This window comes from Heloderma suspectum, chromosome 7 (assembly GCF_057233095.1).
Source record: "Heloderma suspectum isolate Gila_16-S chromosome 7, 16-S_ref, whole genome shotgun sequence".
In the NCBI taxonomy this organism is placed as follows: domain Eukaryota; kingdom Metazoa; phylum Chordata; class Lepidosauria; order Squamata; family Helodermatidae; genus Heloderma; species Heloderma suspectum.
This window is the reverse complement of record NC_139464.1, coordinates 63,674,132-63,701,278: the sequence shown is the minus strand read 5'-3', so window position 1 is coordinate 63,701,278 and position 27,147 is coordinate 63,674,132. Positions and strand designations below refer to the sequence as shown.

Below are 27,147 nucleotides of genomic sequence, written 5' to 3'. Positions count from 1 at the left end.
AAGTTGAATCCCAGGAAGAGAAAATTGATCCTAAGTAAGGGAGTGGGAGATGATGCGATGCTATATCTTCAGTGGAATTAACAATTAGTTTATTCAGATTTTACAAAATAATGATGACGATGGTTTATTTCTTGCATAAAATAACCCTGTGAGGTTTCAGAGGCCTTCATGTAGGCAGCTGACAAAGTCATCTGGCTCTAAAGTGAAAAATCAGGCACCTTTTGACAAGCCCCAATGTCACTGTCACTCTGTGGCATTTAAAATGACTTTATTTTATTTTTTACTATCAACCCATTTGGAAATCCCAGCAAAGTTGTACATTACAAACATGCCTCAATTTCAACCCTGTGCACCATTCTATGCACACGGCCCTATTTACAGACTCTGCATATTGCCCCTCAGCTGTTCAAGGCGGAGAAAAGAGCTGCGGAGGGACTAGATCCAGTCATGAACAGCTGATTGATGTTATTCAGGGTGTCTAACTGGAGCTACACCAGCATAGCTTGGGGTTGAGAAGTCTCCTGCAGAACGGCTGTTTGCATATGCAGCTGCCCCATCCAGCCAGGAATACACACCTGGAAGCCTTTTTCCACATGCAGATGACTAGCCCCGGGCTGCACTGGGGCAGTGTGATCTTTGTAGGAAAGACATATAGGAGAGAACATGATATCCCTAAACAAAACTGTATAGCTTCCTGATGAGGGACTATTAAGGAATAAAGATATTTTTATAATATTTTCTGACAGTAACTCCCCCTTGATAGCTCATGCCTTAAAGAATAGGAAGTTGAATTTCAAGTAACTGAATACTCTGAAAATAATTTAAAAATACTGAAAACATCTTGATTTGGGAGCTTCTGATATTATGGCAATATTTTCAATCAGAAAATGGACTCCAAAGAAATAGGTATTAATCCAGCATTTTATTTTATTCTGTTGGCAACATCTGGATATAAAAATGTCCTCATCTTAGCAGCTTTGCAACATTCACGAGCAGCCCATTCTGCTTTGTTGAAACAAAGTCAATGCTGCCCTCTTGTGGTCAATTGCCAACACACTATTTGCTTAAGCATTGTTTATATGGCTTTTATTATAAATAAACATTATGCTGATTGCTTCTCTTCTCTTCTCTTCTCTTCCCCTCCCCCGCCCTGCCTTTTAATGCATTGTGCTGTAAATTCAGGAAATCCTTCCTGCATATGATTATAATGGTGTGGAGCATTTCAGACTCTTTAGAAACAGAAATATTGAAGTCTTACAAAAGACTTTTCCAAAGATGTTTGGAAAAGTATTTCCAAAAACGAACATACCTCCCTCTGCCCCCAAATATTTTTCACACAAATGTACATACAGAAAGGAAATTAGCATATCTTCCATATAGTATTACAATCATTTATGAAAAAAATCATGCTGTGACGATTTTATACAAACTGACTTAACTTAATAAATGGAAGCTTTTTAACTAATTGCTGAACATGGGTGAAAGGTTAATGTTTTTATGCAATCACATAACATAAGAGCGTTTCATCTCCATGGAAAGGCCTGTACTTCTTAAGAAACAAGTCTTGAATTAACGCCTTTGAAATTGTGAACTAAGTACATTCGAATGACACAGGGTTTAAGAGGATTTGATTGTGAGAAGCAATTAATGTTAATTCTGTGTGTATGTGTGTGTGTGTTGCCTTTCAGGAGATTGCTCTGTGAAGTTTTGGCCTCTAACACTTCCATTTGTTTGTTTGCTTGCTTGTAGGTTGTTTGGTGCTAAAGCAAGTGGCAAAGCTGCCCCTGCACCAAATACAGAAGGTGCGAAATCCACATCTGCAATGCCAAGCCCTAGTACCACGTTAGCTCGGCAAGGCAGTCTGGAATCTCCGTCTTCAGGTACAGGTAGCATGGGCAGTGCAGGTGGGCAGAGTGGCAGCAGTAGCCCCCTCTTCAGCAAACCCTCGGACTTAAATACAGATGTTGTAAGTTTAAGTCACTCCTTGGCTTCTAGTCCAGCTTCAGCCCACTCTTTCACATCAGGCGGTCTTTTGTGGGCTGCAAACCTGAGTAGTTCCTCTGCTGGCAGTAAGGACACACCAAGTTACCAGTCAATGAATAGCCTCCACACGAGCTCTGAATCTATTGACCTCCCTCTCAGCCATCATGGCTCCCTATCTGGATTGACCACAAGCACTCAAGAGGTTCAGAGCCTGCTCATGAGAACTGGAAGTGTGAGATCTACGCTTTCAGAAAGGTGAGTTAACGACGGAGAGCGGTATCTCAACCATGGTCATAAATGAGGCAAGAGAAATGGAAGCAGCCAAAAGTATGCCTTCGAATATACCTTAAGGCAAGTATATCATCAAACCAGAAGCAAAATCAGCAATGCAAGCAGGGGGAGGAAGACAAATGAAACAACCAAAAATGCAATACTTCCATTGACCTTGTTGCTCCATAGAATAGTTGTTTCCACCAAGGGCTTTCAAGCCCAGGACATTTTTGCCATATTTCTTCTGGTTTAATTTTAGTTTACACCTGGGGAGTTGCCATCCATTCCTACAATTGTGAGCTGCGATTACTCGCTTCTTCAAAAACCTTGCAACACCTATTTGACCGGACACCATAGTGGCACATCGAGGAAAAAGTGAACGTGTGCATTGTGCATACACATACACACTAGGCAACAGGAGCATAACTCCTTCAGTACTCTGAAAACCTAATGTCTGTACAGAGCCTAGTAAAGCTGAACGTTAGCAGAGAGGGTATATCTAGGAAGAGTCACTTGAAAATCAAACCACAATGGTATAATTTAATAGTAACCCAGTTTTTAATAATTTAAAACTATTTTAATGATTTTATTAAAATATTAAAATAATTTAATAATTTATACTCAAAAACTTATCAAGACTGTTATAAAACATTTAGAAAACTCAATGCTAACACTAAATAAGTTTAATATTTTTCATAGCACCAAAACTTTAACCGGGCATTAAGGACTGTTTCAGTCATGTATTACTTCTCAAAGCTGGAAAATGAATATGATTTTGAATATATCTGAGTATAATCCAGTCACTGTTGCTTTCTGTAGAGTATATAATATCACATTTAAAACATTAACGTTTCGGCAAAAACTACTGGGCAATCATTTGTGATGGACATTAATAACGCTCAGTGCTGGTAGTGGAACTCACAGGAGTGAGTTCTGGCAACTTTTCCGAGGAAGCATAATCCAAGAGTTACGGTACCTTTTTCTCCAGAAAAAAAGCACTGATAATACTTAGCAGTAAGGTAGGTCAGTATTATTATCCACATGTTCTGCAGGCCTGAAGCTGAGAGAATCTGGCTTATCTAAGGCCACCTAGTGGCTGCCTTCTGACCATGATTTTTATAAGTGATTGTATCTATACTATATGGAAGATATCCTAATTTCCTTTCTGTATGACATATGTGTGAAAATATTTTGTTTAACCCTCACATAACCCATGCTCACCAGGTTCGCATGACACAACAACCCCCAAGCAGGGGTTGCCTGTTCAAAATGGCCGCAGCCTCACGGTGGATTAAATAACCCATGGTGGGCTGTTGTGTCATACAAACAGCCCCTATTTCTGCTCTATATTTTAATTTCAGGAATTCTACATCTTTGACCTTTAACAAATATGACTGTCTCTATTCAGAACATGCTATAAATTATTTCTGAAATAGCTGTCAAGTTTATTTTAGCCTTAAAAGTCTTTAGATGCCATAATGTTTTTCATTTCAGCATTGTTTTGAAATGCCCTGGGTGCTATACCATTTTGCTCCTCCTTCCCTGGATGATGATATGTTTAGAGCAGTGTTTGCAGATTCATGTTATTTTTACCTGCACAAATATGCATGCAACTACAGAGGTGAAGCAGGCAGCATAAAACAACTGGCTCTAAAGCAACACAGATCCTCAAGAAAAGCCTAGTAAACATGGGCCAATCCTCTAAATCAGTCCTGTCATAGTATCTTCCAAGTCAGATGACTCAGTTCTTCTGTGCTAGATTGATTCCTATTACAGGCACAGAGGGTTGACAATCAAAACAGGCAGAAGTTCTCCTGCTCATAGAAAATTGCCTGTTTAACTGTCCTATCATGCCAGTCAGAGCTTTTAGGAAAATCCAGTGGTGCAAGCTTTTTCTCCTGGCCATTACAGTACAGTGACATTCACTACCTTGAAATAGTTAGCCCAGATAGAAACAGCTTTTATGTAAGTCAAAGTTATAGCCAGATTATTTCCTCTTAACTCTTTATGCCAAAAGTATAGCAGTCATTCTCTAAGCCTTCATTTTCATTAGTGGGCAGATTATCAGATGATACAAATGTGGCCTTCGATTTTCATATCCTATGTGGTCACTATTATACACATGCATTCTCTCAACCCATGGCATGATGGCAATTGAGTTGAGGGATGGGTTTTGACATTTCTAATAGATATTATGCGCCAAACATAGGTATCCATCTACCATCCATCTACCATCCAATCGCTACCTTATTATGTGCTAAATGAATATTTATTATTTACAAATATAAGTACAATGTTAGTCAACCTAAATTCAGTTACCTGTGAAAATAGGGCTAGAAATGGGTATATTTGGAATGACTGTACTAAAACTTAGGGCCCATTCCAGAGAAGGCTAAGAACACTTAAATTCCATCAATTTTAATGGCACTTAAACACCTTTAACTTTCTCTGGATTGATGTCACATTTGTTTTCTCTGCAGGGCCATGTACATGAGATTGAATATATGCTTCCATAAATAATTTATCTACAAGGAGTAGAAAATATTTTCCAAGCTCTTTTTACTTGGATGCATTGGCCATATTGATTTTGATGGAATATATTTAGGCTCCAATCCTATAACCACTTACCTGAGAATAAGGCCCATTAAACTTCAGTGGCTGCATTTGAATACCACACTAAACTTAGCAAGTCATGAACAAAACTAGCTTCTCACCAGGCTTGTGTGCTTCTCGTCTCCTCTCGTCCTCCTGTGCAGCCTGGAGGAGTTCAGAATCTTTCGCCTCTACTTTTGATTAACCACAGCTTGCCATGTTTATGAAACTGGAACTGTAGTTAATCTTACCTACTTAACTAAGCAAGCTTATTTAAGGCAAATGCTATTTTGGACTGCATTAATAGAAGCATAGCTTCCAAATCCCGGGAAGTACTAGTTCCCCTCTACTCAGCACTGGTTAGGCCTCATCTGGAGTACTATGTCCAGTTCTGGGCACCACACTTTAAGAAGGATGCAGACAAACTGGAGAGGGTTCAGAGGAGGGCAACAAAGATGATCAGGGGACTGGAAACAAAGCCCTATGAAGAGAGACTGAAAGAACTGAGCATGTTTAGCCTTGAGAAGAGAAGACTGAGGGGAGATATGATAGCACTCTTCAAGTACTTGAAAGGTTATCACAGAGAAGAAGGCCAGGATGCAGGACACGGAATAATGGGCTCAAGTTACAGGAAGCCAGATTCCGGCTGAACATCAGGAAAAACTTCCTGACTGTAAGAGCAATATGACAATGGAACCAATACACCTGGGGAGGTGGTGGGCTCTCCCACACTGGAGGCCTTCAAGATGAGGCTGGACAGCCATTTGTCAGGGATGCTCTGACTTGGATTCCTGCATTGAGCAGGGGGTTGGACTCGATGGCCTTGTAGGCCCCTTCCAACCCTACTATTCTATCATTCTATGATAAGCTTCATAAACCATGTTTTGAAGCTGGCTTGTTAATAACTAGCCATAGTTAACCACAGTTTTCCAGGTTCAGATGATGCAACATACTGGTTAATCAAAAGCAGGAGGGAATGTTTCTGAACTCCTGCTGCTTCTGGCTGCTGCACTAGAAGAGGAAATGAAGGGCAAAGCTCACAAGCCCAAGGAGTGCATGAAGGGTAGGCTCATTCATGTCTCACTAAAACATAGTTGAGTCAGAGACAGATTAAACAAACAGTATTTTCTAATTATGTAAAGACCCATCACTTCCAAGTCAAATTAAATTAATACACATAATATAACTCCCTCCCAAAATTCAACTTCTTCAAAACAGTTTAAAAGCCAAATCTACAAAATAATGTAATATTTACATAATGTACATAATAAAATCATAATATATTTCTAATGAAAAAACTGGTTGAAACCTAATATCCAACCATTACAGTAACATAACTAATATTAGATTAGTATTAATTAGTATATTAAGTAGGTGAGTGCTGCCTAATACCTCCTTATGACCTAAAAGCTCTCTCCGATGGTGAAATCAGTATAGAAAACACGGATAGTTCCTTCCTGCCCCAGTGTTTGCTCAGGAAGCACTGAAGTGGAGGATGACATTGACAAGTTATTTGACAAGTAGGGAATGTGTCTTTGCTGGGCTAAAGGAAGTAGTGTGTGGAGAGGATTGTGTGGAGAGAAACTGACAAGGATATTTAGAAGAGGGGAATATGCCTCTGAGGGGCTACATAGTGGACAGGCGGACTTGCAATCATACCCATTTGCGCAAGAATCGCCAATAAAAAATATACTGAAAAAAATTACAACACCATTTGAGCATATTTCAAGATACGTCTCCCCGCAAATTTGCGCAAATTACCATTTGCACAAATGGCAGAACCTGAAAAAATGTGCAAAATGTTTCTGGAATTGGGGAAAAAAAACCTGCTGCAGTCTGCCACCACTTAATGGATCAGAAATGCTGTGAAATCCCATTGGTCTTAAGCAGAATGGAATTCCCAGTGTCGCACATCTCTAATTGCTGCAGAATGTGGGTAGGGAGGTATATCCAGATGCATATTCCTTTGAAAGTAATGCTGTAGGGATAGACAGTAGCATTTGGATGCAGATTAAGGATACACTTCTGAATGCATATATCATCCATCTCCATTGCAGTACTTCCAATAGGATATGTATTCATAGAAGCAATCTGAATGTGTATCTCTACATTCTGTGGCAATTTCTTATGCAAAATATGGCACAATCTGAGCTGGATAATGGTGACAATATTCCTGTGGACCACTGGTGGGCAATGAAACCGCAATTACAGCATGGTAAATAGTGATAGTTCTTGTAGCCTTAGCAATTAAGATATGTTCCTCTTCCCCACCCTATCCCCACTCAGGGTGAGGGCAATGCAAGGGCTTCATTTGCCCCCTATGATGTCATCGTGTTGTCAAATCTAATTGGTTATGTGGTATCTTGATGTCATCAAATTCGCTATGTGGTCCCTGATTGGCTGACATCTCACTGAAGAAGAAATTAACTCTGCAAAGCAACAGTATATCAGGGCTTGCTAACAGACATGGAAAACCATGGGTAGGAGTTTTTCAGGGGGCTTTTCACACCTTTCAAAAGCTCATATTTCACCTAAAAATGTTTGAGTGGAAATGTAGCCCAAGATAGCTACTTTTCCCTTTATTGTACATCTTCATAAAGTATATGGTATTAGTGTTTGACACTTGCAATGCAATGGTTCAGAGAAAAATGATAAAGACTGAAAAGGTGTAAGGGGGTTTCTTCCCATGCTGTTCTGTCATTTGGAGACATGCAAAGAAGAAGAAACAAAATATGAGTATGACTGAAACATGAAAGCTTGTAAAGGGACAGAAAATGAGTAAATTGCTAGGATGCTATAGAAAGGTTGCCCTTTCTTAGCTGGTGGTCAGGGCAGCCATTTTTGTCAGATAATGCCTTGAACAGGCCCTGTGTGGCATAAGAGCAAATGAATCTGTGTGACGTAATGGTTGCATCCAGAGGAAGATAGTCTTGCTTTAATTCCATTGAAATCAGTGGGACATATTAGTCATGACTAACTCATCCCATTGATTTAAATGGGACTGAAATCTGACTAGAGTTTTCTTTAGGCATTACTTGAGTTTTGATATAGTTACATGATAAAATCCAGTCGAGGCTAGTGCTCCAATGTCAGTGGGGTGGTGAACCCACTCTAGGTTTCAGTCAGAACCAGTCAGAACTCTAAAGGAGCTATCCAAGGTGCAGAACCCAAAGTGCGGAACCCCAGCTATGGAAGGTGCTGTACCTTGGATAGCTCTTTTAGAATTCTGGCTGGTTGTGACAGAAACCTAGAATGGATTCACAGCCCTGCCAAAATCAGAGCCCTCAGCCTCCAGGGCTAAAATCCCAGTCTTTTCAGTCTATATTCATTTTTTTAAGGCAATTGTAGAGCTCAGGTCAAGGCCAATATGTTCTGCAGATGTGAATGGAATTTACCACTTGACATTTGAAAAGTCACTTCCCTGATGCTAGACTTGAACAGGAGAGAAGTAATTATGGAAGACCAGGAAACTGAAATCTGCTAAGTATCCTAACCTCCTGGTCCACATGACCTTCCCAAAGGGTCTAAAAATACAAATTCCCTAATAACTAGGGCTGAGAATGGGAATATGATTAAGAAAAGTATCACGTAAATATATCTTTTCTTGGACAGGCAAGACAATTCTTGCTTTGTGTTGTTCACTCATGAATTTGTATTTTCCCATAAAAGGTACATTAAAGTGACTTCAAATGACCTTTTGTGATACAAACATTTTTAGAATTTATAATTCTGAAGCATAATGTTTACTATGTGTCCTTAGGGGTTTTCTTTGTTTTTAACAGCATGCAGCTTGACAGAAATACACTACCCAAAAAGGGATTAAGGTATATGATGTTTTATTCAGCATGACTGCTGTTTCTCTGTTGTTCTGTAACTTTTTTTCTATAATAATTCATCCTTTTCTTTTCACTTCTATCCTGTTTATTGAACAACTAATAGACCTTCAATTTATTTTAAGAAATCCATTTTTTAAACAACAACAACAACAACAGTCTTTTCCTTTCATTCTGGCAGTATGAAAACTTGGAATATATTGTAAGTTGTGCACCCTCAGTAATTGTGAAATAACATTTTTACACACACGCACAATATCTGTATATTTATATTAGTAGATTTACATAACTGAATAATTATTTCCTCAAAATTGCTCAGATGTTTCCCTGGAAACTCCAGATTTGCTTCAAATTTTGCTTCAGGTGGAACCCAGTGGCATCCTACAGAAGGTACAGGGTACAGAAACACCCTAAGAAATTTTGCTACTTATTAAAAAAGCTCACTATCACCTCAAATTCTTCAAATGTTTCAACTTATAGAGGAACTCCCAAATTTGTTTCAAATATCACTTTAGAAATTCTACTTTTGATGCCTGCCTCCCCTGCCACCTTTTTTGTTCTGTGTCCTCTGCCCTCTACAGACTGATTCCCTAAAATCTCTCCTCCCACCCACCCTAAAATTCCCTAAACCTCCCACCCATCCATCCCCCTCTCCCAAATTCCCACCACCTCAGGGGAGGGGGTGGTGGTGGTAAAAAATGAAAAAGTCTCGGGGGCAATGGAGGCCTTTTTTTTCTTTTTTTAACCTCCTATGGAGGGTGGAATTTCAGGAGAAATGCGGGGGGGGGGGTTAACCCCTACCATTTTTTTTTTCTGCTACGAAAAGAGACAGAAGCAGTGGGAAAGTACAGGAGGGCTACAAATAGAAGACAACATCATCTCCACACACACCCTTAAAATTGTGTGAATGAGGCAGTGTGACTGTACAATAAAAGTTTCAACCGGAATGACACTCAGAGAGCTAGGACTGTTGGCCAGTTGCTTAATACTATCATCAGTTATATTGTGAGGAAGGAAAGAAGGCTGACTTTTCTGTTGCACTTGAATTGTAGCATATTGGGTTGCCAGCCTCCTGAAGCTGCAAATTAAGGTCAGTTTTCCATGGAGTTGGGAAATAAAATGTTGAAGAACTGATCCCAGCTTCCCCTAGCTGTCTGCTCATCAAAAAGAATTAACTGTGTAATAATCTTGACTAGTGTAGTTGGCAGAGCTCTTTAATGTGTCTCCTGAAATCAGAAGTTGGAGATGGTGTTCTTGCAGTCAGCAGTTCTGTTCATTTCCTTCCAGCCTGTTGAATTTGAGACATTACCAAAAGAGCCACTGATGGAAAATAAATATAAACAACCAACTCCCATATGGAGGATTTATGGGGGCTGTCTCAAAACCATATCCAACTTCAGATTTTGCATGTCCTTGGCTATGAGTCTATGTTAAGAAGAAAAGAAAAGATCCCCATGTGTTAACTTTGGCAGCATTCAGGTATTGACTTGTACCAGGCTCCCCAATATTTTTTTAAAACAAAACAAATATACTTCATTTTTAAACACAGAAAAAAAATTGCCAAATATTTGAAGTACAATATTGTGACAAAATTCAGAATTTTATTTTTAAAAAATGTATATGTGTTGCTCAAGCCTATGCGTGTTTACTAGGAAGTAATTCCCACTGAGTTCAATGGAGCATATTCCCAAGTAGGTTTGCAGCCTTATCAGGAAGAAATATATTGGGATACAATCCTGAAGCTAACATTCCAAACAAAAGAAAAGCCCCAAACCCCAAAACAAAGGAAACCTCTGGACCTGTCCCATGTGCTGATCAAAGAGTTTTGTTAAAGTACTGCAGCCCAGCAATCTAGTCTTGTATGTGTACAGATGTAGGACTCCTATCGCTGCTTGTGAACTCAAGGAGTGCTAGCTGCAATAGTTAGTTATGGGTGTCTTCTGTGTACTTGAGGATTGTTTAAAACACCCCAGGTTTTTAAATCCATGATGGTGCTAAACATGCTTTTAGGTCTTCGAGGAATTTGGCTCAATAAAGCCTGACTGTACATTGACACAGAAAATGCAAGCTCTTGAGTTGAAACCTGAACTATCTGAAATGCCTGCACATGCTAACTTGCCATCTTAATCCATTCAAGAATTTGCCTTTCTCAGTCCCTGCCACAGAGTCTGGCTAGTGGGCTGTAGTATACTGCTGCAGTTACATTCTTGCATTTGGCAGCAATACCAAAAAGTCACTGAGAGATTTGGTTTCCGAGGCTTTTGTTCCTGCAAACGCATTTCTGTACAAGTGAGTATTTCTTTTTCCTCCCTTAAATCTATGCGCTTTGGGGGTAGGACAGAACACCAGGGACCTTTCTGAAAGACAAACACTGCATTTTGTCCCATCAGATGCCACTAACAAATTAAAGTAATTTCTATTACAGCAGTTTTTCTGTTCCTGCTGCTTTCAGCTTACCTGTACATTATGCTCCTGTTGCAGATATCACATAGGAATTGTTCACTCGTCTCTCCTTACTACCCATCTATCATTCTTCAGCCCTGTCACTATGCTTGAAATTCAGGCTTTGCTTTTTTCATGTGCTAGAGTTTTTAAACCTTTTCTTAACAGCTTAGCAGTTCCCCTTGTATGTTTTTTTTTCCCATCACACACAAATTGTTGTCTGTCTGTCTGTCTCTTCCTTGGGTTATTCGAAGTATCCCATTCAAAATCTACTGAAACAACTGTATGACTGCTTATACTTGATAGCAACCACTAGTCTTCTGCTGAGTGTTGCTCATTGCTTATGTCTTGCTTGTAGAAGTTTTAAGTGTACCAGTGGTGGTGTTTTTCAGGTATACCCCATCCTCTCGGCAGGCCAGTCAAGAGGAAGGGAAAGAGTGGCTGCGTTCCCATTCTACTGGAGGGTTACAAGATACTGGAAGTCAGTCTCCCCTGGCATCTCCTACAGCTATGTCTTCATCTGCAACAGGGAAATATTTTTCCAACTTAGGTAAAAAACCCAATCATTTGCAGTGTGTTCTTATTTAGCTTGTTTTGTACAAATTAGCCTGGGGTGGGGTGGGGAACGTTCCACTGTCTAAATGAAGTATGTTTGTTTTCCTGCTCATACTATATCTGGACATATTATGAACATCAATACATTTACTGTGCATGCCTAAGAATGTTTACCCAGAAGTAAGTCTCACCGAGTCCTGTAGGACCGAATCTGTTGCCAATTTTAGTCTTGTTCTTATACTTTCGTTTACCACCAATCTGAGAAGCTATGTGGGGTTCTGAGAAGAGGGGTAATCTCCAGAAGCAAAATGGGAACAATCTGAGCACTAGCCCTATGCAATAGGAAGCCAAACAGCAGACGCTCTTTAACTGGGGAATGAATGTGTACAATCCCAGATTGGTCCAGATAGTTGCATTAAATGAAGAATATGCCAGCACTAGCCCTACATAATACTGCATAGCAGCTTCTTCCCCATCCTTGGAATTATCTTTAAAGCAATTTTTGTTTGTTTGTTTGTTTGTTTGTTTAACTAAGGGGAAAATGTGCAGATGTACACACACACACACTAAATACAGGTTTCTGCACTTACGCTCCAAACTAATGAGACAATTAAAATGTGATCTACTGAGTTAGAAAATCCCTGTCTTCTCAAAAAGTGACATCTGCTTTTGTGGATAAATGTCACAAACACAGGAGGGGATTTTCTGAGCATGCAGATATATCTGTGAAATTTCACACATCTTCACCTGCACTAAGACCAATGGCTTAAAATCTGTAATAAAAGAGGATGTCTGTCAGCCCCCTAAGAGTGTGCACTACCAGGTTATTTGGTTTTTAAAATGTACCAATTAATTTTAATTAATGTAAGAGGAGACAAGAGGAGACAAGAGGAGGCTGGGGGATGTTGACCTGGTGTTGAATGGGGTACGGCTACCCTTGAAAGACCAGATCCGCAGCCTGGGGGTCATTTTGGACTCCCAGCTGTCCATGGAGGCTCAAGTGTCAGCTGTGAGCCGGACAGCGCTGTACCAACTCCATCTGATACAGCAGCTGCGCCCCTACCTTCCCAATCCATCGGTAGTACATGCCCTAGTCATCTCTCATTTAGACTACTGTAATGTGCTCTATGTGGGGTTACCCTTGAAGACGGTTCGGAAGCTGCAGCTGGTACAGAACACGGCAGCTCGCCTGATTAAAGGCAGCCGCCGGCGAGATCACATCACTCCAGTGCTGAAGGAGTTGCACTGGTTACCAGTTGTTTTCCAGGCCAAATTCAAGGTGTTGGTTTTGACCTTTAAAACCCTATATGGTTCCGGCCCAGCCTATCTCAAGGAGCGCCTCCTGCAACACCAGACAGGCCGCTTAACAAGATCAGCCTTGGATGGCCTTCTCTCTGTCCCATCAGCCAGGACAGCTAGACTGGTGGGGACGAGGGAGAGGGCCTTCTCTGTGGTGGCCCCCACTTTGTGGAACTCCCTCCCTAGGGAACTCCGCCATGCCCCCTCTTTAATGAGCTTCCGCCACGCATTAAAAACATGGTTGTTCAGGCAGGCATTTGGGGTGGGTTAGAGTATTTTTAGAAAATGATGTTTTTACTGTAGAGTTTTATTGTTTTAAACTGTTCTATTATATACTTTGTACATTGCCCAGAGTGGCTGGGTGACCAGCCAGATGGGCGATTAATAAATTTAATTAATTAATTAATTAAATATGTGCATGTGTTTGAAGCCTGCAGTATCATCTGCAGTCACTAGGTGGCCGGCTTCCCTACCCAACAGGTAGCTTTGCAATCAATACAGTCTGAAGCCACTGGGAAGTAGCCCGAGGGACAGAGTTCTATGGCAGCCCCCCTCTGGGGAAGGGAGTGGGCAGACACCTCCCTCAGGGGGCTATAGGGGTGCAGCATAGCAGGGACTGCGCCGAGGGGTGCCAATGGTTGTGGCTTCACTCGGACAGGGTGGGCACAATCAGCTGCAGCCCACCTATATAGGTGAACTAGGCAGTCGCCTAGGGTGCCAGGTTAAGTGGGGCACCATAATCGAGGGAAAAAATACAAAAGATATGCATGTGCTTAGAGAGGGGGTATGACCAAGGCTGTGCAAGGTGACGTGGGGTATCTTCCTGCTCCGCTGCTGCTCCCAGTTGGAGGCAGGGAGTGAGAGGTTCCCCTGAGAGCAGCCGCTTCCTTTGCCCTTGGAGGCCTGAGCCTATGGGCTGGCTGTGCCTTGTAGGCCAACCGGGACCCTTCTTCCAGGGATCTCCCTTGGACGTTTTGGAGGGGAATTCTGCTCCTTCACAAAGCGGACAGCAGTGCTCGTCTCCTTTGTTGTTTTTTCAGACCGTCTGTGCTGATACAGTGCTTAGTAAACATGCACACACACTTGGGGCACATTTTATTATAAATGATAATATTTCTGCTTCCAAAGATGTGTGTGTGGAGGCACCGCTTCATTAAAAGGAAAATAGGGGCAAAATGTTTCCCAGTTTACCCCCCCCCCCAAAATCAGCCTAGGCCTGCCCTCGGGGGTGGGGGCGCCGACTGCATGGTTTGCCTAGGATGCCAGTTCCTGGCAGCTAATCCAGGGCCACCCTGGGCTCAATGCGTCCAATTCTGACAGATGTGTAACTTTGCTTAACGGCTTTGCCTTTAAGCTGTATCAAACCAAGGACTATTCCACCCCGTGAAAAGCTGGGTCCGGTCACTAGTTAAATATATTAAAAGCATTATACCACAGCTACCACAGCTAAGATGAAAATGCTACTAGCCTACTGAAAAATTCTAGTAGCTCACCTTTTCCTTATGCCATTTAGGGCACCTTTTCCTTATGCCATTATGACAGCAGCTAGACAGCTGTAAGATTTTTCAGTTCCCGGGAACCGAGCTCAGAGCCAGTGCCCTGAGGTCGGTTCCCAGAAAGCCACCTCCCCACTCCCTCCCCCACCACCTCGTAGGCGGAGCAGTTCGTCCCCAGCTCCACGCTCATAAGAGCAGCATGAAGCGGAAGAAAAGGGGGAGCTTCTGGGGGCGGGGAGGAGAGGGGGCAGTGGAAGCACCGTTACAACTCTTCCTGTGTGCCATCCAGTCTCCCCCCCTCCCTGCTCAGAGGTGTCCTGGCTAGACAGCCAAAATCAGCCATCTAGCCACATATGCAGGCTCTGAGTTTGGAAGCAGCCAACCACCCCCATTGGCTTGTGCCCTTAATGGACCGGTATGGGGTCCCTGTTTGGTAGGCATCCATGGAGGTAGCCTTCAGCCACTAGAGAGTAGTTTGATATGGGCACACAAATGTAGCATTTTTATTCTAAAACAGAAAACCTGAAGTATAAAGCCCTGATGTGTTAATTTGAATATCATATAAGCAAATCATTAATTGGATCCCCCTCCCTTATTTTTGTTAGTTAAGCACTAGCCCTAGGTCTGTTTAATAAGAAGTAACTTCCATTTATTTTTGTATAATTTTATATCTGTACTTAGATTGCATGTGTAGACATAGATAACATGTTTATTTTAGGCAGACTTAACAACAGTTTAAGTTTTTTTCTTAATACCAATCTTTCCTTTGGTAAAAAGGAATCCATGTGTGTTCATGGATTAATTTTTCTCTAGTGCGGTAGCCAGTACAGTTGCTTATTACAAAAGCTGTTCACCCTGTAGTACTTTTCTCAGTGGGCCATTTTCCTATGGAGTGAAATGATTCTCAGAAAAATACAGTTCCAGACATTTTTATTTTAGACACAGCCAGCACTGCTGGAAACAACTTGATCTACCACATCAGTTAAAATTTTTGACACAGTAGTCTGAGAAGGGGAAAGATAAGGCCTATTTTCCATGGCCCTGGTTCCACACCAGCTAGAAGGGACAAAAGTGTTCCCTGTAAGACTGTTGAAAGTCAGCTTTCCAAATGATGGGGGTAGCATTTGAACTAAGAGGGGATCTGCTACTTCTCTTTCGATAAAGCCTATTCACTTACTATAAGGATAAATGCAAAAACAAACATAGCAGAAGGAGAAAAAGATGCATCAGTAGATATTTGTAATCTAAGATATCTCACTACTACACAATTAGCAAATGCCATAGTATCATAATCTGTAATAATAAAGGAGGATATGTTTTGTCTGTCAATGCCATAGCTCGAAGACCATGAAATCTAGACACCTGAAACCTGGCATGCATATTGTGGGCACCCTAGGGGTGTGCACCTCAGAGATATTTGGTGTTTGCTTTTTTTAAAAATATAACACTTAATTTTAATGTCTCTGTATGTTTGAAGCCTGCAGTATCATCTTTAGTGACTAGGTGGCAGACCACCCTAACCAAGGGTTGCCCCCACCCCTCCGCTGAGTAGAAGCTCACCCTCAGGGGGGCCTTCTGTCAGGAAGCTATAGGACTGCACCATGGCAGGGGTTATGCCTAGGGGTGCCAGTGGCTGTGGCATCATTCAGACAGGGTGAACACAATGTGTCCAGCTCTGACAACTATGTATGTTTGTGTAAAGCCTTTGCTGTATCAAACTAAGGGCTATTTCAAGCCATGTGAAGCTGGGTCCATTCGCTAGCTATGAATAAATTTGGAAGCATTAACTATAAAAAATACTAATATAGTAAGAAAAGCAAAACACAACTGTCTAGGTGGTAGGGAGTACTCTCAGAACAAGTAAGCCAAGCATGCAGATGTGAAACTATCCTAAATGTGTTTCTAATTATTCATCAAATAATGAAAAGCCCGTATGACATTTGGCACTATTTTTCCCTGGAGTGCAGTGATCTGTTATTAAAAGATATGCTTGATATTGCAGTGAGTCCAACAAACTTATCCCAATTCAAACTTCCTGGGCCCAGTATGATGCGGTCAAACAGCATCCCAGCACAAGATTCTTCATTTGATCTTTACAATGATTCCCAACTGTGTGGTAGCGCCACATCCTTAGAGGACAGACCACGTGCAATCAGTCATTCTGGTTCGTTCAGAGATAGCATGGAAGAAGGTAAGAGCATGTGGTGTGTTCAACAGAGGCTGCATCCAGAGCATAAAACGAAAATACGGTTTGTGCTTTATATTGGGGCTAAATGTACATGAATCTTCTTATGGCCTCCCTTTGTGTTAAGCTCAAACAACTGCGACATATGCTTTACCTAGTCAGAGCCCTACTGGAATAGTAATTCACAGCTGTTTATCATTCCACCAAGGCTGATGGCCCATGCCACCATGGCTACTAAGCTATTGAAGCTCTCCCAGGTTTTTATTTCCATCAGCCTGATTTTCACTTCCCCCGCTTCCATCAAGTTTGTTGGCTCCTTGCCTGGTTAAGTTCTCCCACACAGCCTGATTACACAAAGTAATTTCTTTCCCCCTCCAGTGTTCTCGTTCTCTCTCTCTCTCTCTCTCTCTCTCTCTGTGTGTGTGTGTGTGTGTGTGTGTGTTTCCGGCTAGATCTGGCAGCAGCCCAAACATAACAGATTCTCTTTTTCTGGCACTTGCAGCAGTCCCAGCTGATTTTACCATTCCATGTTTCAACAAGCAGAGCTGGCCGTGACCAGCCATCCTCAGCTAGGGATACTGTCATTTAAAAAGTAAGGGTATGGTGGAGCTGGTATGACTGAATTGTGAGGATTAATTGATCTATACTGATCTGAAATAAGTGCTGATTCCTTAAGCCTTATGGAAATCATGTCCGATATTTTAAAAAGGAGATTTTTCCTTGAAATGAAGAAATATGGCAATGCCAATATTTGCCCCAAAGGACCAGCATCTCTGTTCACAAGCTTGACAGGGATGTGACAAGAAATATTCCATTATACATCTTCTGGATTCATGTAGTGGGTAGAGTATTTTGGTGTGGATGTCAGATTCACATCTCTGTTGTACCATGAAGCTTACTGGTTGGCTTTGGCCAAGTTACACTCATCCTTATTTACCTCATATGGTAGTCATACCTAGGATAAATAGACAGGAATAACTACTAAAAGTACTGAATAAATGATATAATAATACTATCAGTAAAAATAACAATCCTAGTACACCAATAATTTCTTGGTGAGCCCATTTGTGAAATGCACATCAGTAACAAATACTGTTATACCCTAAAATCCATGTGGTTTAGGGCAGCCTTCTCCAACCTGGTACCCTCCAGATGTTGGACTAAAACTCCCATCAGTCCTAGATAGCATGACCAATGATTGGGAATGCTGGGAGTTGTACTCCAAAACATCTGGAGGGCACCAGTTTGGGGAAGACTGGTTTAGGGTGTACAATGTCTTCACAATTCTGGCAAAAGTATTTTTCCTATTCATTTTTTCAACTATTCCTTGCAGTTGCCTTGAGATAACCATATTGTGCTATCAAACATAGCCAAAGCTTTTCTTCAAACAGTTGGCCAGTTCTCCAATTGCTTTTGGAACAAATGAAATTGTGTGAATTGAGTGAAATTGCCAAGTTCTGTGCTACTTTTACTTTCCCTCTTCTCTCCTCGTCCCTTTTTCCTTTTGTGTCATGCCTTTTAGATTGTAAGCTTGCAGCCAGGGACTGTCTAATTTTTATTAATCTTGTGTAAAGCACCCTGGGAAACCTTCTGGTTGAAGAGCAGGCTGAAAATACTGTAAATAAATAAACACTTAGCAAGATAAAAGGCAACTCTTTAATCTCGGAGAGAATATAGAATGGAGCTGAAATTGGCTGGCACACTGATCATGAGGGCCGGTCACTAGATGAGACACCATTCACAACATTAGCAATTGCATGAATGACTTTTAAAAAATAAATTGCAGACTGGAGGGCCACTCTGTAATGGTTCCTTTTTGGGTGGAGATCTACCTGCATATTAATTTTGTTTTAGAGGCTTCACTGAAGTTTACAGATGTCCACATTTTCCTGAACTATATTCCTCTGCTTTGACAACTGGCAGATGGCCATGGAAAGTGGATCATGTGAGCACACATAATTGCCATGGGATGAAGAAAGAGGCAGACACCAATGAATGGGTTTGAACAGGCCACAACTTTACTGAAGAAATATAGAATATGAACATAAGAAGAGCCATGCTGGATCAGACCAAGGGCCCATCTAGTCCAGGTTTCTGTTCACACAGTGGCTGACCATAATACATCAGATAAGATCAGGGTGGAGACAGTAGCTTCTAACACTGCCTATGGGACACTCATGAATAGCCTACCATGACATCCCCCTGGCACCACTAAAGTCAAGCCATGACATCCCTTGGGGGAATAGGTAGCTGTGAATGGTCAGTCACCCATATTAGCTGTCCATACCTCTGCTTCATAGCCCTCGGCAGCAGCCCTTCCCGAAGATTTCAACCCTCATGAGTCCCTGCTATCCCCTGTCCAAGCATTTTCCTACTTCCACAATATCAGGGTAATTTTCCGCATTCACAATGGTCCTTCTGCCAAAGTTGTGAGGCAAGTGAAATAAAGTAGACATGGCTAAATTATATCCAGTAATCCAATATCAATAAACTGCACTCATGAAAAGGAGTGCAGGGAAGCCCCCACCCCAAAGCTAGCCCAATAGCAAAACAGGGGTAGTAGCAGGGGGGAAATCATTTTCAGCCCTCATTATGTGCAGACAGCCAAAGCCCAGTGTGCTCCTCATCCCAAAGACTCATACTCCAACATTGGAAGGATTAATCCCTACCTTCAGTGCTTCAGTGGACAGAGGATCGTACCACCCTTTCCGTGTTTGAACATACAGTTACTATCAGCGATAGCTCTGAGACACTTATTTAGAGATCTGACCTGTCTACATTGATGTTTTTGCCCAGCTGCCCTCCTTAAACACTGATTCAGGTTGACTATACCTACATCCTTGCTCTCCTCACATCAATCCTTTTTTTCCTCTGAGCTGTTATCTACTCCCCTTGTACCTTAACCCCCACCCCATCTCTGCCTTTCCTTGTTACGTTTCTATTCGTTAAAGTGAAACAAAATAAAACAAACATCTAAAATAAATAAATAGCAGCCATGGGCCCCTGATTTGGATTGGGCCCCTGATGTGGGGAGTAGGAGGAATTTAACACTTTGCCCCCCACTGCAATACCAGTCTGAATTTGGGGAGGTGGGAGGCTGGCCCACCTACTATTTGTGTGGGGAGAAAAGCTCTCATTCACATCAAGGAAAGCTTTTATTCCAAAGCAAACAGCCTGCATGGGAGTCTTGATCCGGATCAGGACCTCAATGAGGGGCAAAGTGCTAAAGCTGTCTACTCCCCACAACAGGGTCCTGATCCAGTTCAGGCCCCAAAACCACAAGGTTCTGTTCTGGATCATGGGGCCCGTGCCTGCTGTTTACTTTTAGATATCCATTAATACAGTCGTTAATTGTGTCAGTGGTGCCTCGGCTAGTTTGGCCCTAAGACTCTTGTGTAGAAGTTGAACCTGGTTTTATGTATGTTAGCAAAGTGACCACCTAACTCCAAAATAGAGGCCATGTAACTCACAGACCTGGCTCGCACGACTGCAGGGCCGTTAATAAGCCACGGTGGCTCATTAACCACCCTGCACGGGCCGGTCGCATGCTGGGGGGATTAACATAATTACCCTCAGCAGCGCAGATTGTCACATTGCGCAAACCCAGCCAGGATGGCTTGTTGCTGTGGGTAACAAGCCACCCAGAACCCTACAACAACTTATTTCGCCAGCTGCAGTCATGGGATCCAGGCCACAGTGGGAGCTATATGCTTAGCAAAGTACTTCCACAGTCTGTATTCCAAACAGCATTTTAGAAGTTCTGCATTTGTTTTGTCAAACACTGATTTGCTAAAAGGTGACATTCAGATGTTGTTTTGCTATCAAAGCAAGATTAATGTTGTTTACTGGCAAAAATACAGCGCACCATTATAATCTCTATATACAAGTGTTTTTCGGCATAGAAAAGTCATTTTAGGCACTGAATAACTGTGTGTGTATCTAAATGGCTAGCCTCTTTAATAGCTTTCCTTTTGTAGAAAATTGTTCTCATTTGAAAAGAGTTGTTCTGTTAGTGAGCTTGACAGGAAATAACTCCCGTTGTTTCATCAATATTTTTGCAATAATGCTCTTGGTGTTTCTCTGTTTTTAGTACATGGCTCCTCATTATCACTAGTTTCCAGCACCTCTTCTCTCTACTCCACAGTAAGTGTTGACAGTATATAAACACTTGTATGTCTATATATTGTGCATCCCACACAAAGCTAGGTGGCTTTCTTAAATAGTCCAGGAAACAAACAAAAATTTGACACAGGTGGGACAATGAAAAATTCTCACTGCTGTTTGAATTTTACCTCTTCCTTATGGTTTCCGGATGCAATTGCCTCCCTGAATTGAATTTAGCCCTCTGTAAAATCTTTTGTGTTTTCCCTTGAAAGCTGAATTGTACAAAGTCTGCTAGGGACCGATTGCTTTGTGTGTTGGTCAGAGCTGTTGTACTTTGCCATTATGGCTTGTTTCATAATCTTTAGTTTTTGTTCACCTTAAGAGCCAGTGGCACAGTAATTGGCCACTTGGTGGATTGCTTTTGCTCTATTGATAGAGGCTTGCCGATGTGCACAAGATTACTCTGAAATTACAATGCTGTTTTGAGGACACAATTTCGGATTCTGGTGTAAAATGGTCTTTAGGGAACCAGACAGTAGGTGACTGTAATTATAAGCTATATTTCCTCCATGGAACACAGTGGAAGTTTGCTTTTACGTTGATTTTAGGAAGCAGAATAAAATCATGTTGTTTTTCAAAAGAAATGGTTCTATTAGGCACTGCACCATTGCAAATGTCATCATACACTTCAATTTTTAAAACCTGGCTACTTTGGGGTTCAAAACCTACTGGGCTTTTTAATTTTAGTACTATTTCCCCACCCCATAATTTATATAATATCTTAACTTATCTTAATTGCAGCTGCTTTTGAAGAACTAAACATTCAAATTATGAGAATCCCAGCTTCAGTTTTCTTTAAAGCATGACTACTTCCTCCTTGGGGTATATTGATGTTTGAAACACACAGGTCCAGATGTTCATGAAATTCAATTCATGGACTGAATTACCTTCCTTAAGCCTAGACTCTTATTGTGAGCGGAGATGTGGAAATGAAGACACAGAAAAACAAAGCTTGGATTGAAATTGGGCCACATTTATTGAAATATCTGCAAAGGGGAAAACCTAGGACGGGCACTGTCTGTGCCAGCGGCTAGCTGGCACCTTTATGGGCGAAAACATACCCAGCCAGAGGGGTGGCGTGTCAGCATCGCCGCCCCCCCCCCAGACTGCCCCTTATGGGGGAGGTAGACCTTCCCGTGTCACCCCCTCCCAGGGCCACACAGCTCCTGGGTGAGTGAGGTGAGTCGGTCTCACAGGCAACCCTTATCCCCCTGCCGAGCCGCAAAACCTGTTTGGGAGGCCTCAGATGTCACCTGTCACCATAAGGTGCCTCTGAATGCTCACCATCCCTAAGTTGGTTCTCCTTTTGCCCATCTTTGCCACCACTGGGAGTGACAAGCCTATTGCTTGTCAAACTCCCCCTCCACTTGCGCAGAAGAACTTCCTACAGGCCCCTTTGCAGAGCTAACAGAAATATGTCATTTTCTGCATCAGACAGGTAAACACCGTCCTGTCTGTAGGGCTCCCTCCTTGTCCATTTGATTTCCTAATGAGTGATGATCCCATCACCATGTTCGTATAGCCCGAAGGCTACTTTCCCAATCCACTTTCTGACGGGCCCTCCCCATGGGTCAGAACATTCCGCACTTCATTCTTGTGGACACACAAGACAAATTGTAGTTATCCCCAGCTCACGATGCTGAATAACTCATAATCGGCCAAGGCCTGCCGAATGAGGTCCTTGCCTTCACACAGCCAGGTCCTTCCCCCAAATGCAGTGCCAAACGCTGGGGGGGAACCTGCACCTCACATTGATGGAATAGAGTGGAGAAGGCACTCTCACTGCATACCACGTCTGCAGTCCAAGCTGGGTCCACAGCATGACATAAGACCACCGACCATCCTGAGCACTGTGCTGTGACCACATGACCTAAAGGAGATAAAGGAGAATGGTAAGCAGCAAAAGGAGAGGTAGCGCCTTGGCATCAAGGAAAAGCCCACACACAAGTCCTGAAGGCCTTGGAGTGCCACCTGCCCATCGCCTTCACTTGATCCGGTGCCAAAACCTGAAGATGCAGATGTAGGAGCGGCCCCAGTGCTAAAAGACTGTGTCCAAATCAGATGTCCTAGACTGAGAGTACTCAATGCCAGCTTAGTAACAGTCATGCAGATTAATGGCCCTAAGTCCGGAATGATGAACGATATCTGGGAAAGGGGGACGCCAGGAATCCGCAGTTGCAGGTGATGTCCTGGCCCCGCCCTGGATGGCGTGACATACACAGAAGCCTGTATCATAGTGGCCGCTGGGAGTGACAAGCCTAATGTCTAGTCGTACTCCCCACTCGTGTGCTAAATGACTCCTCGCCGGCCCTTTAGCCAATCCAACCAAAACTCTGTCGTTGCCAAATCGGGCTGGGCCTGTCTCTAAGGCTCCACCCGCACCCTAATAATTTCAGATGAGAGATGATCCTGTTGCTATTCTGATATAGCCAGATGCCATCTCCTGGTTCACTTTCCGATGGGCCGCCTCCATGGTCCTCAAATTCCACACAACCTGCAATTAATCTGAGGAAGCAAGCAGGCTGGTGATAGTATCGCTGGCCAGCTGTGCCGCATGACCTGGGAAAGGTCCTTGCCTTTACCACCAACAGATTGTTCCCTCCTCGATGCTGCACCAAAAACTGCGGGGGACACGCACCAACCCACAGTGAAATAGGACTGAGAAGGAGGTGCTCACACTACATGCTGCGCCTGTCAGACCACTAACTCGTACACACTGGAACAGTCTGCTCTGGGAGCTGCAGCCTGAGCCAAGCACTAAGACCAGCTCACCACACCCTGCTGTGTCCAGACATGAGCACGCGCATGCATGGGTTCCCGTCCATTGCTTGGGGAGGGGCGTGGATCAAGAACAAGATTTCTCTCCAGCACCTCCCCTCGTGAATGGCGCGAAGTGCTGCCCAATGGCAGCCTGAGATGCCTCTTCACCCTGCCCGCCCGCAACGCCCCCCCCCCCCCACGGCCAGGCGAGCCGGACGCGGGGTTAGGGCATTTGTTATCACTTGCCCATGTATGTATGTTCTCATGCCATTAAACTTTGCTTTGCAATAGTCTCCTCTCCCAATTAAAGTACCAAATTCTATAAAAATTCAAATAGTGATTTCATAATAAAGCAGGCATGCAAATTAAGATATATATGCAGTCTAAAAATATTTGCATATATTGCATTTTTTTAATTTTAGTACTAACACCCCCCTTAATTTACGTATTAACTTACCTTAACTGCAGCTGTTTCTGAAGAACTAAGCAATGTTCAAAATATGGATGACTGGGGAAAACATATTAAAAGTCTACATTTGCATAATGTAACTTAGCACATTTGACATACCATTTGAGTTTATATGCCTGGGAATTTGGAGATTTTGAGCACAGAGATTTTTAACTTATCCTACCTGGACTTGGATATGTTCTAACATCAAATTTGCACTGGCAGATGGCAAATACAAATGGTAAAGTATGACTGAACTTCCAGGATTCATAGGATCAATCAGTATTTCTGAAATGTTCTTACACCAGTGAATATATCTGCATTAGCAATTTATACTATTGTAGCCTGTACCCTGGAGATCTCAGGACCTTGCAAGCGCTGGTTGAATTGTGCAACTAAGTAACAATACTTTTTTGGCAAGTAGGCCAAGTGTTAATGAATTATACACCATCACGTACTAAATCAGATGAGAACAGCCTTTTTGAGATTTCTGTTACTTGACTCCATCCCAGCTCCCTTTCTAGCCACTTGACAACACTTCTTGTTCAGAGTTTGAGTATCTAGCTGTGATAATGGAAGTTGAAGAACCTTTTTGGTTAAGGGCGAGGGCGGCTTTTGGATTATAAATCCGTTGTGTGAATTGTACTTGAAAGACATAATCCTTGATCAGCATTTTCCCTGCTGCTTCTCAGAGGCACCTAGGGGTAAAGCTCATGCAATTGTGCAGTTCCTAATCAAGAAATGATACGCTAGTGGAAGCCTCGGGCAAAAGATTTGATTTCAGTGATGGACAAGTTGACCTTAAATAACAAAATTCCTTTGTTCTCTGATATGATATAGTGCCCCACTACTTCTTTCATATCTGCATGTTGAGTTTAAAGTGCCTCTATTTTGCGTTTTTAAAATCCATAATGTCCATATTACTGTGTGGCATGACACACACAAATATATTTTCATATCACTTTCTGTGCCGCTGATCATATTACCAGGATGAGAAGTAGAGGGAACTTTTTTTTTTCCTGCCAGGGGGCTTTGGATAGTCTCTCCCCTCATTTCTACCCTTACGTCACTAGGTGATGCAAATTTCTGTAAAACTGACTATTTTTACTTTTTTCCTTTGATTCTTGCCCTCTGCTTTTATTCACTTATTTCAAACATTATATTTGAAAGGAAGTAGTCTATTCTTGGCTCTGTAAATTGAGCATAGAGCCTACCATGTTTCTAAGATTTAGTACAGGGGGATGCATAGTCTCCGTTCATCAGTCTCCCCTTTCTTATGTTAACAATCTAATAAAAATCTTGTTTGTTTGTTTGTTTGTTATTTGTTATAAACATTTCTATACAGTCCATAAGGATAAATTCTTAGGGCAATTTACAAAAAATAAAATACAAAAAATAAAAATAAAAATCTGTTAAGCATATGGCAGCATTGGCAGAACTTAAAACATCTTACAGTGCAATCTTATGCATTTCTACTGAGAAGTAAGTCTCATTAAGTTCAATAGGACTTGCTCCCAGATAAATGTGTCTAGAATTGCAGCCATAGTAACTTAAAACTTTGACAGTACTCCATTTGCAGACAGAGGTACATCCAAAAATAATCTCATGGGGATTGATTATTTTCATTCTCATTCTCATTCTTTTCTACGGTTATATCTGAGAACTCATTTTTATCTGAGACAGAACCTATTACTTTGATTTTCTTAATGACAGAAAATTCAGTTGTATGTTTTCATAAATAACTTCTTTATCTCTTCCTCTAGGCGGAAGAAAAGGCACATTCAGAGGTAAAATTGTACCTTTTAAAATTAAGATTTTATATAGAATACTTCACTGTACAAAGTGCTTGTCAATGGTCTTAGTTGCCTGGCATGAGCCGATGACATCATCAGCAGCAATGACATGTCTCCCATATGTACCATATGAGTGCCCCTGCCAAAAGAGGAGAGAGCCTCTTCTCTAGGGAGAGAGGTTTTTTGGTAGCAGAACCCTGGTTATGGAACAGCGTTCCCAGAGAGGCTTGCCTGGTGCCATTTTTATGGTCTTTTCAGTGCCAGATGAAGACGTTTTTATTCACCCAGGTCTTTTAAATAACTTTGGTCTTTTAGTCTTGGTTTCTCAGTTTAAAAACTGTGTTTTAATTCTGTTTTAGTTGTAACAGTTTATATTGTTTTCTAATATATTTTACTGTTGCATTTGTTTGTGAGCTGCCCAGAGATCTTGTGTTATGAGGCAGATAAATACAATAATACAAAAAGAGAATTAAATAAAAATGCCACTGTGTGTGCTCACTGTTAAGGGCCTGAGTCACCACTCAGTGACAGCGACCTCTTAGTACCCTCTTCACCTGACCTCCCCTAGCATCACTGTATTCAATTCATTGATGTTCATATAATTAACGTTATCTTTATGTTAATGTTAATTAACATAATTATGTTAATAATTATAAAAGGTACATTTTAAAAGTGACACTAAAGGTCAAGTGTGGAACACTTTTGGCGGGGGCTTTGTTGGCTCTTCTTAATTCTACAGGCCCTTTGAGTGATTATTCCACCAGGTACATATATAATCAAATAGAAGTTGACACTTCACATGCTTATTACTAAGCTCATGCATCTGAGTTAATTTCATCCTTCAAAAATTTTAGAGAAATGTTCATGAGGCTTGGGGGACGGATGGACAGAGAGTTAAACAGTATTGTGCATATGTTGTATTTTACTGGTAATTTCTAACCAATGGAATTTGCTTGCATGAGATGTGGTGAGGGTCACCAATTTAGACAGCTCTGCAAGGGGATTAGATACTTTCATGATGGATAATGCCATTCAAAGGTTACTAGCCATAATGGCGATATGCTACCCCCAGGATCACAGGCAGTTTCACAGGCAGCCTCTGAATACAAGTCAGTGGGAAGCTGCATCAGAAGAAGGCTCTTGCCCTCATGTTCTGCTTGTGGGCTTCCCATGGGCATCTGTTTGGCCACTGTGGGAGACAGGATGATGGATTAGAAAGGCATTCAGTCTGATCCAGCAGGGCTCCTCTTATGTTCTTATGACTAAGCTGTTAATATACTATGTTTAGTGCATGGACAAATAACATTAGCTATTTTTTCTGATATAA

General features: G+C 41.9%; 1 protein-coding gene across 2 annotated transcripts in view; it reads left to right on the top strand.

Annotated features, from left to right (window-relative positions):
• Window positions 1-27,147, top strand: part of NAV3 (neuron navigator 3) — a 351,861-nt gene that overhangs the window by 265,126 nt on the left and 59,588 nt on the right. For both annotated transcript variants that reach the window (XM_084810412.1, XM_084810411.1), the window contains exons 16-21: window positions 1,750-2,238; window positions 8,628-8,669; window positions 11,513-11,670; window positions 16,473-16,661; window positions 20,746-20,798; window positions 25,791-25,814. In XM_084810412.1, the coding sequence (XP_084666538.1) occupies window positions 1,750-2,238; window positions 8,628-8,669; window positions 11,513-11,670; window positions 16,473-16,661; window positions 20,746-20,798; window positions 25,791-25,814 (955 nt within the window). The remainder of the gene's footprint in view (window positions 1-1,749; window positions 2,239-8,627; window positions 8,670-11,512; window positions 11,671-16,472; window positions 16,662-20,745; window positions 20,799-25,790; window positions 25,815-27,147) is intronic.